General features: G+C 41.2%; 1 protein-coding gene across 1 annotated transcript in view; it reads left to right on the forward strand.

Moving 5' to 3' along the window:
- The window catches only part of DIP2B (disco interacting protein 2 homolog B), a 259,279-nt gene that overhangs the window by 163,734 nt on the left and 78,990 nt on the right, over positions 1–16,555 (forward strand). The window contains exons 4-5 of the mRNA XM_025402060.1: positions 972–1,097; positions 15,309–15,521. Of these exons, the coding sequence (XP_025257845.1) occupies positions 972–1,097; positions 15,309–15,521 (339 nt within the window). The remainder of the gene's footprint in view (positions 1–971; positions 1,098–15,308; positions 15,522–16,555) is intronic.

The following is a 16,555-nucleotide window of genomic DNA, read 5'->3' on the forward strand; positions in this document are numbered from 1 at the left end:
CCTTCTTTCTAGGGCATTGTCGCATTGTCATTAAAGTGATTCCATTTTAGGACCTGCAGTTTCCTGATTCAGAGTTTAAATTCAAAAACAAACAAACAAAAAGACCTCATTGTCTAGCTCTTATAAGGGGTATATTTACTTTACAGAGAGGTATGGAAGGATAGTTTGTGTGTGGATTAGGCCCATTCCTAGACAAAAGGAAACTTTTTTGTGACTTAGGAAGCTACCTCAGCTGTTATCTACCTCAGTAAGATTTTGTAAGAGGTTTTGTTTGTTTGTTTGTTTTTTAAAGCAGAATACAATACTGTATACAGTATGATTTAATTTTGTGGCACTATAGAGTGAGCTTTGGGGTGGGGGTAGAAAATGAAGAGTTTTCTTTGGATGTGTTAATTTTGAGATTCCTATTAAACATTCAAGTAGAGAGCTGAAATTTTTTGTGCCCAAAGTGGCAAACAAGTAACCTCTGCCCTTATGTTTTTCTAAATCAAAATCAATCCTTCTCTTCCTGTGGCATAGAACTGAGGGGTCTCAACAAAGTTTTCTTTCAGACAGTTAAGAAAATCCTAAGCTTCTTTTCTTGAAAAATAATGAGTGTTCTCCAGGCACCTGCACAGCACTCATTCCATTTGAGGCAGGATTTCCTGCCTGGCACAGATGCATGTTAGACTCAGTATTCTGTCCCCACCCACCTCCCCACATCTCTGTCAACTCTTTGTCTGGTATGTTAAGCAGTCACACATCATCCTGGACTTCATTTTCCTCCTCCATAAAATTATCCTTGGCTTCTTTTATTTTTGTTTTTGATTTTTATTTCTAATTGGTCTTAATCAAATTATAAATAAAAATCACCTGAACATTCCCTTTACCTTTTTTTTTTTTAAAACAATTGAGGCAGTGATAGTTCAGCTCACAGTGGTAAACACATTTAAGAGCCGGAAGCTGATAAATGCAAATGTTTAATTTTTCAGATATCCACACAGAAGCAGTTCAGGCTGCACTGGCAAAGCATAAAGAACAGAAGATGGCTTTGCCCATGCCAACCAAAAGGCGATCCACATTTGTTCAGTCTCCTGCAGATGCCTGCACGCCTCCTGGTAGGTTTATCAGAACTTTTTCTCTCTGACAGGTACTACCTTGATGTTCCTGAAATAAGTTCTGCTTTTTCTTTTCTGAGGTAAGAACCAGAATCTTCTCCCCACCATTACAGGAATATAAGAGAACACTCTGAGGTGGCAGATTTTGCTTGTCATCTCATAACACACAAAAAGATGCCTTAAGAGTAAAACTATTCAAAACAAAACAAAAAACTTTCCTTCTGAATTTCCAGTCTTTTTTTTGGCTGTAATCTCCAAACTTATGTAGTCATAAATACAGGCCAAAGCTTAGGCCAAAATCCTGCTGTGTTAAATAGCCACTTTCATTGTCACCAAAAATATTACCTGTAGTCATATATTTAATTCATTCATACTCCTGAACCAAATGCTTCATCTCTGCAGCAGGCATGAGAATAGTTGGACTTGGGACAAAAGTTTTTATGTCATTAACGATTATGGAAGAGCAATCATGCAAAGTTGTAATGGACCTGCAAAATGTATATAAGTGTGTTTATGTGTATGTGTTAATGTATTTTGTACACATTTATATATTTTTTAAGAATCTACTTTTTATAACGGGGTCATGAGATCAGTGGGAACTAGGTATCTTCATCCCATCTCTGTTCACCAGACTTGAATCCTTATGCACCCTAAGGTAAATTTAAGAGTTATAACTTCATATTTGAGGAATAACTGGAAACAATCTAAGTTGTCTTGTCTGTCCATAATCTTTCCCAGAGTTTTTTAAAACCTTAAAAAAAATTTTTTTTTATACTTCTCTAGTGGAAGCTCAAAAAAAAAATTTTTTTTTAAATCAAATCCCAGACAAGATCTTGATACAGGCCTTTGAGACTAAACATAGTAAATCTATTTCAGAGCCTCAATATAGTGTCTCTCTTTCTACTTTCATGTTACTGGTAATGAAATCTTTGAGAACAAATTTCCCCATACTTTTTTGGCCTAAACTACTTACTACGTCTTTGGGGAGATTCCTAGGTTGCCTTGTGGTTGACTTTGATTTACAGCTGTCAAGTTGTTGAGCTGTTCAAACTGATCCTATTCCCTGATCCAGATTAGTATTAATAGTTTTCTTCTCGGTTTTGGCTAACTTCTCAGAGCATTTGGGTATGCTGTGGGCTCATTAACTGTGTGTGCTTTTTTTCTTCATATCTGTGGTGTCAATATGTTTGAAAGAGAAATAGCTCTGTGGCTTCAAGTGTTTCTCAAAATGTAGCACAGGATACCTCTAGCCGGCTATCACCGTAAGACAGTTTGTGTCTATAACGGTGCATACCTCAAACCTACTCGTTGAAAATCTTGGATGGTTTCCCTTCCACATTAGTACAGCACAAGTTGGGTCCTCGTGGACAAAGAGGGCTCTCAGTTTAGTAGCTATTCCTTTTTGGCAGATTACACTGCAGTGTGGCTGAGGGTTCAGTTGTAATAAATGGCAAAGGGTAGGGAGCAGCATGACATGTAGTTCTTGGAAATAATCCCCTCCAAAGCTGTATCAAAGATACGCAGTTTCAGAGTAAATAGGCTGCCCTTATGGCTTTGGGTGAAATGTGAGAGTGCAGCAAAGGACCTTGAGAGTGTTTAGGAGTGGAAACCTTTTTTGTCCCCTTTTACAAAAGTCACTGCCTGAGGGTAATTCACCAGCTCTAGAAACAAACCGCAGCTGTTCATTGCTGAATGAGACTGTAGTCCTTTCAAATTCGCTATAGGCCTCTGTGTTTCTAGATACTAATGTTCTCCTCTATCTGCAGCCTTGAAGTTGTGGCCTAATGTTCTCGATCATACTATGTGTTTTATACATAATAATTTCATGATTCCAAAGATATAGTCCTTTCTCCTAAGACTTGTATTCAGCAGAACAGAGTAATAAAAAGGTTCTGTACCCATTTATCTCCTGTTGTGGGGATGTCTGGAAAGTATCTGAGAAGCCTTCATGTGCTGTGAGGGACATCTGTGTTGTCAAATAGAAGAGGAATTCTCTCACAACACGGGGAAACATTGAGTGCATCCTGCATAGTGATTTCTCACACAGCCCCCACATATGGTATCTTGATGCTGTCATGCAACAATTACACACATGCCTAAGACAAATACTTTGCTCTAGTGAGGAAATGTGGGAAGAACTCTTATCATAAGTTTTCCATTAGCCCCTTTCATTTTAGGGAGTAGAATTTGCTGTTCCCACAATTAGGGATCGACTCCATTTTCTCCAAGATCTTAGGAGCTACCAATTGGCTGTTTCCAATGCCTATTGTAGTTTAATCCTACATCAGTATCTCCCAGAACTTGTTACAGCCTAACCCAGTGATGTGGAATAGGTTTTATCTCACATATGTACTCTGATAGCCACGGAAACACTGAAGCTTAGAAGAATGCCGAGGCTGTGTTCAAGGGAAGGGAGGAGGAAGAAAATTTACATTAATCATTGCCATTAAAGGCTTAAAAAAAAAAAAATCAGCTTCTGGCCAGCTCCCAAAGTGACCTAAAGCCAGGTGTGGTGGCTCTTGCCTATAAGCCTTAGGAGGCTGAGGCGGGCAGATCAGGAGGTCAGGAGTTCGAGATCAGCCTGACCAACATGGTGAAACCCCGTCTCTGCTAAAAATACAAAAATTAGCTGGGTGTGGTGGTGCGTTCCTGTAGTCCCAGCTACTCAGGAGGCTGAGGCAGGGGAATCATTTGAACCCGGGAGGCAGAGGTCGCAGTGAGCCGAGATCACGCCATTGCACTCCAGCCTAGGTGACAGAGCAAGACTCCATCTCAAACAAAAGTGACCTAAAAACAGTGTGGTGCCGGGCACGGTGGCTCATGCCTGTAGTCCCAGCACTTTGGGAGGCCAAGGCAGGTGGATCACGAGGTCAGGAGATCGAGACCATCCTGGCTAACACCGTGAAAAGATGTCTCTACTAAAAATACAAAAAATTAGCTGGGCGTGGTGGCGGCATCTGTAGTCCTAGCTACTCGGGAGGCTATGGCAGGAGAATGGCGTGAACCCAGGAGACAGAGCTTGCAGTGAGCCGAGACCATGCCACTGCACTCTAGCCTGGGCGACAGAGCCAGAGTCCGTCTCATAAATAAATAAATAAATAAATAAAACAGTTGTGGCCAGGTGTGTTGGCTCATACCTGTAATCTCCACACTTTGGGAGGCCGAGGTGGGAGGATTGCTTGAGCCTAGGACGAGACCAACCTGTGCAATATAGTGAGACCCCATCTCTACAAAAAATTAAAAAGTTAGCCAGCTGTGGTAGTGCATGTCTGTGGTTCCAGCTACTTGAGAGGCTGAGGTGGGAGGGTCGCTTGATCCCCAGAGGTCGAGGCTGCAGTGAGCTGAGATCAATCCACCATACTCCAATCTGGGAGATAGAGTGAGACCCCATTTCTTAAAACAAACAAACAAACAAACAAAAAGTTGTGCCACTCTTGCAGGGAAAAATTAGCCTAACATTTTACAGGATTTAGTTGCATATTTCTTTGTACACTGCCTGAGATGTTACAGCATACATCATAAAGCACATCTTGGGTCAAGGCTCTCACTCTGCACTTGCTGTCCTGTATGCACCTGGTTTCTGGGATAACTTCTAGAGTGCACCAGCCAGTTAGCTTCTTTGGGAGGCACTCAACACATAACTGTTTGAATTACTGAATTGAAAATTTAGAGCTGCTCTTTTTGAAGGATTTAATAAAAAGGATTAAGGAGAAAAATATGTTAGAAATTTTGGCTTTATTTATAGTATATAGTCTGGAAAATATGGTAAATAGTTGGCATAGGAAATAATTTGTCTTTTGTTCACAAATCACTCTCAAATGATAAGATGTCAGTCACCCTAAAATTTGCTTATTGATTAATTTCTATCTTGTGGATTAGAACATTTGATTTCTCTAAATTGGTAGCAATCTATGGTTCTTTTCTGAAAAAGGCTTGTGGCCTTTTTCAGAGTCTTTTAGACTGCTTGAATTACTGCCATCCAGTTCCCTTTATGTGCTGAAATCATTTACTAATGTCATGAGGCAATTACCTCAGCTCTTTCTTTGTAGGGGTTCTTTGTGTAATGCTATTACTCATTCATACGGAAAAGCACAATGCAAAAACTACAGCATATATTTTTTCCCTCTAAGCTTTTTCTGCACCCTTGTGGACTTACCCTTTGCTGCATTCTGAGAGTGCACAGATGACCAAATAGACCACATAATGACCCTCAAGCACAGTAAGCTATTTCAACTGGCTTAAATTTAGAAGTCTGTCTCACACAGGGCTCCGCTTGAGAGTAGCTAGAGTAACTCATAGGGCCAGAAGACAAGGAGAATTTCCTTTCCTTTTTTTTTTTTTTTTTTTTTGACACAGTCTCTGTCACCCAGGCTGCAGTATAGTGGCTCAGTCACAATTCACTGCAGTCTCAACCTCCCAGGCTCAAGCAGTCCTCCCACCTTAGCCTTTCTAGTAGCTGGAACTGCAGGTGCATATTGCCACATCTGGCTAATATTTTTATTTTTTGTAGAGATGGAGATGGGGGTCTCACTATGTTGCTCAGGCTGGCCTCAAACTCCTGGGCTCAAAAGATCTCCCACATCAGCCTCCCAAAGTGTTGGATTATAGGCATGAGCCACCACACCCTGCTCTGTATTTCTGTATGTGAAAATGATACCCAGGAACATACTGGAATATTATCCTTTTAACCTACTTTAATAATGCTTCATGGAATTATAGTACATTATGGTATGCAAAGGACTTGCACATACTAATGACTGCCCTGTGTCATTTGTTTCTCATAAATTCTCTGTAAAGTAGGAAGGGCAGATTTAGCGATAAGGAAATAAGCAGGTTCATAGTCACTAAGTAATTTGCCCCAGGTCAGATAGCAATTAAGTGTCAGACTCAAAATCTTGGTTGTGTTCATTTTTCCACTAAAGTGTCACGTTTATTTAGAAAATTCTTTTTACTTTATAGCCTATAATCCCAACACTTTGGGAGGCTGAGGCCCAAGGATCCTTTCAGCCCAGGAGTTTGAGACCAGCCTGGGCAACATAGCAAGAGATCTCATCTCTACAAATAATTTTTTTAAATTCCTTCATAGTACTAAATAAAATAAAATTTTAAAAAGTTAGCAGGGCATGAGAGTGTGTGCCTGTGGTTCTAGCCACTCAGGAGGCTGAGGTGGGAGAATCACTTGAGTCAAGGCTACAGTGAACCATAATCACAGCACTGTACTCCAGCCTGGGTGACAGAGTGAGACCTCAACTAAAAAAAAAAAAAAAAAAAAAAAATCCTCTTTCCCTAAAAGACACTCACGTATATGCATGGTACTGGAATGAGTATTTTTATAACCAAATTAAATAACTGTTGCCTTCCGAATGCTTATAGTCGTAAATATATGTCAGTCAGTTAATTTGAACTTAGAATACCTGCTGATTTACCAGGTTGGGGAGTCTTCCCTAAATATTCTAATTTTAACCTAAACCACAGAGTAAACAAAGTTGGCAAATCAGACCTCCATAATAAATGTGCTCTAATTAATACAGTCAGATCATTTTAATAGTGTATTTTATGATTGGTGTGGGGTATGACCAGTGGTCCACAATTGCTTGGGAGACTAGTGAATATCCAATGTTCTTTAAGCCAAAGTACAGTAAAAACCCACTGTATCCGGCTGAATTTGTTTCAATGCCTGACTGTAAAATTTAAGGTTTGCTGATAAGAGTAATGTTATGGTTACCATTTATTGCATGCCCTCAGTCTACCAAAGGGCTAGGTGCTTAACATATATTTTTTTCATTTTTAGTTAATAGTCTTCTACCCCATTTTGTAAATGAGAAAACAGGTTTAGAGAGACTCAATAACTTGCCCAGACTTCTGTTTTTAGACACATAGTCAATTAGCTAACCTGAAAATTCTCTCCTAGAAAGATAGGGGAAAGATAATGTTCTTTTACAAATGCTGTGTAAAAGGTAACCATCTTTTTTTTAAATGTATACAAGAGCAAGGGAGAATGATGAACACTGAAAATCAGAATGATGAGGTGGTGCTTACTTCTGCTGGGCTGTGGGGAGGAGAATCAGTAAAGCAGGGACCTTAATTTTAACTATAATAATAAAATCTTGGGCCTGTCTAAGGTTGCAAGCTGGAATTAAGATCCCTGGGGGGACTTGCATCTTTAGCTGTTGGGTGAATTAGAAAAAAGGAACCTGTCAAAAAAGCTTGCCTGAGGCTGGGCGTGGTGGCTCACACCTGTAATCCCAGCACTTGGGGAGGCTGAGGCGGGTGGATCCCGAGGTCAGGAGATCAAGACCATCCTGACTAACACGCTGAAACCCCGTCTCTACTAAATAATACAAAAAATTAGCCAGGCATGGTGGCAGGCGCCTGTAGTCCCAGCTACTCGGGAGGCTGAGTCAGGAGAATGGCGTGGACCCGGGAGGCAGAGCTTGCGGTGATCCGAGATCGCGCCACTGCACTGCAGCCTGGGTGACAGAGTGACACTCTGTCTCAAAAAAAAAAAAAAAAAAGGGCTTGCCTGGTGCCTGGCCTCGGAATAACAGGGGCAGGGCCTGCCCTTCCCTGAGAATTTCTGGTCAGTGGGTACAGAATTTGAATGGTACTACCTGCCTGGTAAGAACTAAAATTAAAATGTGGCTTTAGGCTGATGACAACCCTGGGCACAAATGATCTCTGAAAGGATACAGACTCCGTGGGGGGTGGGGCTTAGGGTTTCCACAGAGAAAGATCCACTGAATGTGAGCTAATAGATAAAACCACTGTAGAAATAATCTACCGTGAGTGAGAGTGGAAAGAAAGCACCAAACACCACGATTAAGACCCTGAGCTCTGATTTGCTCAACACCTATCAGTGGCAGAGCTGAGATTACAGTCTAGAGCAGCCTGACTTTGAAAGCCCATTTCCTAGGTCACTTGGCATATTGCCTCTCATTCTGTCCTGTCCTCAAGTAAAGATTTTCTGGTTAATTGTGGAGCTCTAACAATTGCTGCATATTTGATTTAGCTTTCAAATAGGCAGTAAATGAAAGCAAATTTCTTTTTACCTCAATATTTTCAATAACAATTAGTTTTGTAAACTGTTTTTTTTTTTTTCATAGATATGGGAAGATACTTAGAGAAACAGTGTTTGGAGATTCATTGTGGGTAGAGTGCCCTGGAGTAGTTACTAATAGTGAGTTCCCCTTCTCTCAGAAGTATCTCAGCTAGTCAGGTAACTCATGGACCTCTTGCCACTTAGCTCTCAGACCAATTTTTCAGTCCCTAGCCAGCTCTCTATACACACAGACAGATTGTTACGGAATGCCAGAAATATCTGGGGTAGTTCTGAAAGTCCCCCTAACCCTTGTCTGCTGAATCAGTTACCTGCTCCGGTTAGGTATAGTGTTTGATTAAGCTGCTCAGAATTTGTAGCTCAGGGTAGGTTCTGGTTGGCCCTGCTTCCAGAACTAACTTTTTGATCATCTTTTCTGTATATTCTTTTTTTGTTGTCATATTTTGGGAAGTGTTCTGCAATCTTTATGTGCTTTTATTCCTAGGCTGCCTTCTTGGGTCTCTAAAGATTTTCCTTCTTTAGCTTCAAATTTTTCCCTTGTCTACATAGAAACTTCCTTTGCCTTTCTTGAAGGTATTTCTGGAAGTCCTAAACTCCCCTAATCCACCAAGGCGAGATAAAATGACACTCTTCTGCCTGACAGTACCTCATCCCACCGAAACACACGTGCACACTTCTTTCCATGGGTTCTAGATCATATATTATTGTCCTGGTGGTGGTTTTATTTATTTATTCTTTGAAGTTCCTACTTGGCAGTCACCTCCCATTTCCTGGCCTAGTTCAGGTGACAAATATTGTAGTGGTTATTGGAATGAGTTCGTCATTTCAGTGAGTCTTGACTTACCTGCCATTCTAAGCTACAGTGTGGGCCTAATCTTGATATATGAACCCAGTTGTAGGAACTTAGTAGCAGGTACTGTCTTTCTAGGAGCTTGTCCAATTTACATAATATCCCTCAGGTGGACTGGCTCTTAGATGTTACTGTCCTGTCGCCAAGGCATATTTTCACCCTCATGAATCTTTTTGTTTTTGAGATGGGATCTCGCTCTGTTGCTCAGACTGGAGTGCAGTGACACGATCATAGCTTACCGCAGCCTAGATTTTCTGGGCTCAGGCGATCCTCCCGCCTCAGCCTCCCAAGTAGCTGGGCCTACAGGCACACGCCACCTGTAGGCCTAGATACTCGGGAGGCTGAGGCGGGAGGATCGCCTGAGCCCAGGATGTCAAGACTTCAGTGAGCCATAATCGCACCACTGTACTTCAGCCTGAGCAACAGAGCAAGACCCTGTTTAAAAAAAAAAAAAAAAAAAAAAAATTCCATCATTCCTCTCTCCTATTATCCTCTTCCTCCTAGATTTCCTCATAATCTCTCCCCCACCTTTTTCCGTCCCCAGGTAAACATTGATCTGTTTCCTGCCACTGTACATTAGTTTGCATATTCTTGAACTTTATACAAATAGAACCATACAGTCTTACTTACTTTGCAGGGGATGTGGATGCCTGGCTTCTTTCACTCTGTATAATTATTTTGAGAGTCATTCATGTTGTTGTGTAGATGACAAGAGTGGAGCATTCCTTATTATTGCTGTAGGATATACTATAATTTGTTTATATAATCCTTTGTTGATGGACATTTGGGTTGTTTCTCATTTGTAGCTATTACAAATAAAGTCCTTATGAACATTCATGTACAAGTCTTTGTATAAATATATGCTTTCATTTCTCTTGAGTAAATACACAGGAGTGGAATGGATAAACAGTATAGTGTTTAAATTTTTTTTAAATAAACATTTTTAGATAATATATTTTCTAAAAGAACAGAGCCATTTCCTGTTCTTTGTTCAAAGAACACATGGCTGAGGAAGAAGAGTGCTACAGCAGCTAAGAAGTTAGTAGGCTGGGCATGGTGGTTCATGCCTATAATCCCAGCACTTTGGGAGGCTGAGTTGGGAGAATCCCTTGAGCCCAGGAGTTCAAGAACAGCCTGGGCAACATGGCGTAATGTTCTCTCTACAAAAAAATACAAAACATTAGCTGGGCATGGTATTGCCTGCCTGTAGTCCCAGTTACTCAGGAGGCTGGGGTAAGAGGATCACTTGAGCCTGGGAGGGCAGGGCTGCAGTGAGCTGGGATTGCACCACTGCATTCCAGCCTGGGGACCAGAGCAAGACCTTGTCTCAAAAAAAAAAAAAAAAAAAAAAAGTACTCAGCAAATTTAGCACTTTTCTTCCCTTAAAATCAGCAAGCTAAATGTTTTTGTTTATTGACTGATTGATTGATTGAGACAGGGTCTGGCTCTGTTGCCCAGACTGGAGTGCAGTGGCACAATTGTGGCTCAGTACAACTTCTGCTTGCTGGGCTCAGGCCATCCTCTCAAGTAACTGAGACTACAGGCACACGCCACCATACTTAGCTAAGTTTTGTATTTTTTGTAGAGACAGGGTTTTGTCGTGTTGCCCAGCCTGGTCTCAAACTCCTGAGCTCAAGGAATCATCCGCCTCAACCTCCCAAACTGCTTGGGATTGCAGGTGTGAGCCAGTGTGCCTGGCCAACATGCTAATTGTTTATATGTTTACTAATTGGTTATAAATGGATTGTAGGCTTCTGGTGACCAGTATTCAATGGTGCCTTGTTAAAATCACAGCAGATTATAAACTGAAAGGCAAACTATGTTTTCAGAAGTGTTTTCTATTGTGTATTCGTTATATATAAGGGCTTAGGGGAGATGTTTTATTTATAAGTGATACCAGTCATGAGTTTATTTTTAATCAGAGCAGAATCAGTAAGAAAATGATAAATTTCTATTAATTTAATTTTGCCCAGATTTCTACAAATTCATAACAATTTCCTGGGTGACAAATTGCTTTTAAAATAGTAATATTTAAGGGAACTTGTTTTGATTTTTAAAAAGATACAATCTCAGAGCAGTGCTACATTTTATGTAGGCTTCACCACATGATCATCTTTTAACTTTACCCAGCTAGTTTCTTCTCTGTGGCCATAGGGTGACTTAGTCATAGTAAGCACCTCATTTCTCAGGTGGCGTGATTTGGTATTATTTTCTTCTACCAACTGTTAGTCAGTTTCTGCCATCTTTCCTTTCATGTTTATAGGAAGAAATTAGCCATTTAAATTACTCTTAGGAAGAATTTCAGGTTGTTCCAAATCAAAAAGAAATACACACTCCTTTTAACCATTCTCCTGGGGATTAGAAGGGGCATTAATGTTTATTGGCCAGGTGCTATGGGCTGGCACTACTATGTATGCTTTCTGTACAGTGTCTTTGTTCATGGTCTCCCAGCTACGGTTAGGAAAAAGGCAAGTTTCCTTAGCTTGTCTTACAAGGCCCTTGGTGGCCCAGTGCTGCCTTACTTGTCCGGTCTCATCACCATGACTATCAGTCTTGCATCCTGTGCTCTGGCTAGTCTCTGTTTCTTTAATATCTTCAAAAAGTTTTCTGTCCCTTCTAAGCTTTCTCACGTGCAGCCCCCTCTACCTGACCCTGTACTTTCCCTACCTTTCATAACTAATTCCTACTTACCCATTAGGCCTTGGGTTAGGTCTTACTTCCTTGGGTGGCTGCCTTGATTCCTCTAACTCATCTCAGTCCCGTAAGAGTAGGGACTATGTCTTCTTGCCCAACTTTTTATTCCTACCAACTGATGTAGTGCTTAGTGTGTTTGTCAAATGGACAAATAAGCAAACAGTCTTCTCAGATGGGTAATTTTATCCCCAAGTCACATAGCTAGTAAGAGGTGCATCCTAGACTTTGAATGGAAGACTGATACCAAAGCCATGTTTTTTCCACTATGCTAAGCTGCCCCATAGTTGTAAGTCATTAAACACTGAGGACTGGCAGACAAACAGGGTAACTGAATTGAAACAATATACCTAATTGCATGATTGATCCAATATAGAAACATAATGAAGGCCGGGCGCAGTGGCTCATGCCTGTGATCCCAGCACTTTGGAAGGCCGAGGTGGGCGGATCACGAGGTCAGGAGATTGAGACCATCCTGGCTAACACGGTGAAACCTCGTCTCTACTAAAAATAGAAAAAAATAGCCAGGTGTGGTGGCGGGCACCTGTAGCCCCAGCTACTTGGGAGGCTGGTGTGAACCCAGGAGGCAGAGCTTGCAGTGAGCCGAGATCATGCCACTGCACTCCAGCCTGGGCAAAAGAGTAAGACTCCCTCTCAAAAAAATTTAAAAATTAAAAAATTAAAAAAAAAAAAACATAATGAAACCAATTTTACACAAACCTAATCATGAAAATACTGGTTTTACTGTCTTTTGAAAATTGGGTTATTCTGATTTTAAACTTAAACAAATTAAAATACATGATACAGGCCGGGCGCGGTGGCTCAAGCCTGTAATCCCAGCACTTTGGGAGGCCGAGGCGGGTGGATCACGAGGTCAGGAGATCGAGACTATCCTGGCTAACATGGTGAAACCCCGTCTCCACTAAAAATACAAAAAACTAGCCGGGCGTGGTGGCGGGCGCCTGTAGTCTCAGCTACTTGGGAGGCTGAGGTGGGAGAATGGCGCGAACCCGGGAGGCGGAGCTTGCAGTGAGCTGAGATCACGCCACTGCACTCCAGCCTGGGAGCACAGCGAGACTCCATCTCAAAAAAAAAAAAAAAAAAAAAAAAAAAATACATGATACAGTAAAAGCAGCCTGCAAATCCAATGGAGATTGTGGAATCTTGAGATAAGTTACCTTGAAAATACTTTATTCTTAAGGTCAAATTCACCTGTCCTGTGGGCCCTATCCCGACTTCCTCCCTTTTTTTTTTTTTTAACATGTTTGCTGAGACAGGAACATTTGCCTCCCGGGGTACAGTTGAAATGTTAGAATATTTTCTGCAAATTACACAAAATGCTTTTCCTTAAAGGGTTACAGATACGATTATTTCTTTTTTTCTTGAAATTTTCTTTTAATCACCCCCCTTTTACATGTTAGATCTCATTCTTCTTTATGGACCTCATCACTTTATCTCTTTGGGATCTGGTCACTGTTTATCTCTCCACCCTCATTTTTTTGCCTTACTCTTTAAAGTCTTTGGTCTATGTACAAAGAAGTACTTGAAATCCCTGACTCAGGTTGGTCCCCATCCTGTGAAATGCTTTGATAACTCCCATTTCTTAGCATCTGTTTTATCTTTTGAAATTATCTGTGGGCTTCTGTGTCTCCTGTAAGCCTTTTTAGGGCACTTACTGTGTCATAAGCACTCATACACTTCAAACCCCCAGGACTTGACATAGTTCCTGGCACATATTGTGATTAGTACTTTTTAAAAAGCAAAAACAATCCGTCTCAGGCCTCAGACCTCCCTCAATATGAAATAATAAGTTGGAGGTAGTACAGAACAAGAAGCAAGGGCATAGTCATTATATAACTCTCTGGGTTTTTTTTGTTTTTGAGATGGAGTCTCACTCTGCCTCCCAGGCTGTAGGGCAGTGGTGCTATCTCTACTCACTGCAACCTCTGCCTCCTGGGCTCAAGTGATTCTCGTGTGCTTCAGCCTCCCGAGTAGCTGGGATTACAGGTGCACACCACCATGCCCGGCTAATTTTTGTATTTTTAGTAAAGATGGGGGTTTCACCATGTTGGCCAGGCTGGTCTTGAACTCCTGACCTCAAGTGATCCATCCACCTCGGCCTCCCAAAGTACTGGGATTACAGGCCTGAGCCACTGCATCCAGCCCATTATTTTAACTTTCTCTCTTGCTCTGGGCCTGCAGAATTTGACTTCTGGATTAGATGAGTTTTTTGTGGTTCAGGTTCTCATTGTGAGGTGTCAGCAGTTTTCCAGCCCCATTAGTTATGTGTTTGGCTCTTTGAACCAAAGCAGAACATGAACCTATGGTGTCACCTGAGTTAGAGGAAAGGATTCTGCAGTACTAACCACAGAATGTTTAATTTTTAAAAACTGAATGAAATTCAATCCACAAATTGTAAATCATAACACCCAGAAATCATTTAGAAAGATTTATCTCACATTAGACCAAATGCCCTCTTTAACTGTGTGCTTCATAAGCTTACAACCCTGGAATAAATTCCTGACTTCTGTTTTCCCTGGCTTTTGCTTCCCTGTATTTGGTTGAGTTTCCCACCCCCCCCGCACGCTTTTCTAATTTAGGCCTATTTTCCTGAAGTCAGAGCCAAACTGAATACAGACATCGGTGGATTTCTCACAATTCTTCTCCAGCTGAAAATTAAGGAAAGAAATCCTGATGCTGTGCCTTTTCCTGTCATGCATGGAAAGCTTACCTATGCCCCCTGACTGGCTGCCTTTTCTACTAAGGCCATGAATACCTCCAGGCTGAGGATTGTTTACACCACTTCATTCCCCAGCACCTAGCTCACTGTTTGGCACATATGTTTTTTGTTTTTTGTTTTTGAGATGGAGTCTCGCTCTGTTGCCCAGGCTAGAGTGCAGTGGTGCAATCGTGGCTCACCGAAACCTCTGCCTCTGAGGCTCAAACAATTCTCCTGCTTCAGCCTCCCAAGTAGCTGGGATTACAGGCACTCACCACTGTGCCTGGCTAATTTTTTGTATTTTTAATAGAGATGGGGTTTCACCTTGTTGGCCAGGCTGGTCTCGAACTCCTGACCTCAGGTGATCTGCCTGCCTCAGCCTCCCAAAGTGCTGGGATTACAGGCATGAGCCACCATGCCCGACCTGAGACATACATTTTTAGCAAGAATTAAGTTTTTATGTCTCCCTGTCAAGATCATTTCCTTAGAGACGAATAAATACTTTGTCAAAATCAATGTAGCATCATATCACAAGTAGAGATTCAGGAAGACATATAAGTACTTCAGTATTATTTGAACATAAGTAGATGGACTAGAAAAATTTAGATACTGATTAAGCTTACAGCAGAAAAGCAGGGAATGAAGTTTAAATGTTTTGAAAGAGTTTAAAAGAAAACAATTAAAAATTACCTGTGGGGTTAGGCTATTTTATTTTTGTAGGCTTTGGTCCATAGACGTTTCCTTGAGATTCCTGAGAAACTTTACATATTAATCTACCTTAAGAATGAGAATATTTTGCTGGTGTCGAAACTGAATGTGTGACCAATGAGCAAAAACTGAAAAGTCTCTGTTCTAGGTAGGATCGAGAACTTCTTTTTTTCTAATTCCACACAGACACATCTTCGGCCTCTGAGGATGAGGGCTCTCTGAGACGCCAAGCTGCGCTCTCTGCTGCCTTGCAACAGAGCTTACAGAATGCTGAGTCCTGGATCAACCGTTCAATTCAGGGATCGTCCACTTCTTCATCCGCGTCTTCTACGCTGTCCCACGGAGAGGTCAAAGGAACCAGTGGGTCTCTAGCTGATGTATTTGCCAATACTCGAATAGGTAGGAGCTGGATCTACCCAAGAAGTCTAAATTACATTCCATTTGGCTCCCAGTATCCAGGAAATAGTTTATGGTTTGTGTTAGGTTTTTCAGTATGGCCTAAAAAAAAGAATTAGAGAGAACATGACAGTTAATGAGGCAAAGAAAGAAACACCAGCAATACATTTGTCACAGGAATAATAGGTATCACCTGCATTATTGGTGCGTAGTTTTGCCCACCTGAAGCCATAGCTATTTCCATAAGCAATACTCAAGCTGCAAGATATAACACCAGTCTCAGTGTGGAATTATCCCAGCTGAACAATATTCAATCTATTCAAAGGTTAAAATATGTAACATCTTAGATTTTTCCCAGGATTGTTATCTATATTCTGTTAAACCAAAAACACTAAACCTGAGCAAAATCTATGCTGAACCAGTATCAGTGAGGCCTTTTGTCTTGACTGGATTTGTTGTCCTTGCTGCTGTGATATTGCTACACTGAAGTGTGCAGGCTGAGGATATTGGTACCCTGTGAGCTGCTATCGATACACTGCAGATGCTACTGTATAGAGTGTAGCTTTTGCTTGCTCCTGCTTTATGTTTTGTGTGTGTGTGTTTTTTAAAGAGTTGTGACATCTGCAGATAAAGGTGCAGCTCAGATCTGTTTTTGCTTAATTGGTTGTTACAAATTACATCAAGTAATATGTGTTAACATTATGTGTCTGTGATATCTTTCCCTTTTTTTCTCGGCAATCAGTGCAGTTTGGTGTCTTAATTTTCATCTTAGTGACCTGTCTGTATCACCTAATATATCTTTATTCTGTTAACTGATTTCTAAAAAAAGAAAGACTTGGAAAAATTTCAATTCAAGACTATAATTTTTAAAGAAATAGCTACCTTGAGGGTATGATTGCCCTCCTTAGAAACCCACATACCAACAGCTGATGACTTGTCCTGCACGCTTAGCTCTGCCCTGCCCTGCCCTGCCCTGCCATTTCCTGAGCTTCCTGAAGCAGCTACAAAGATTTGCGTATTCACCACCTCTCCAGTCG

This window comes from Theropithecus gelada, chromosome 11 (genome assembly GCF_003255815.1).
Source record: "Theropithecus gelada isolate Dixy chromosome 11, Tgel_1.0, whole genome shotgun sequence".
Lineage (NCBI taxonomy): Eukaryota > Metazoa > Chordata > Mammalia > Primates > Cercopithecidae > Theropithecus > Theropithecus gelada.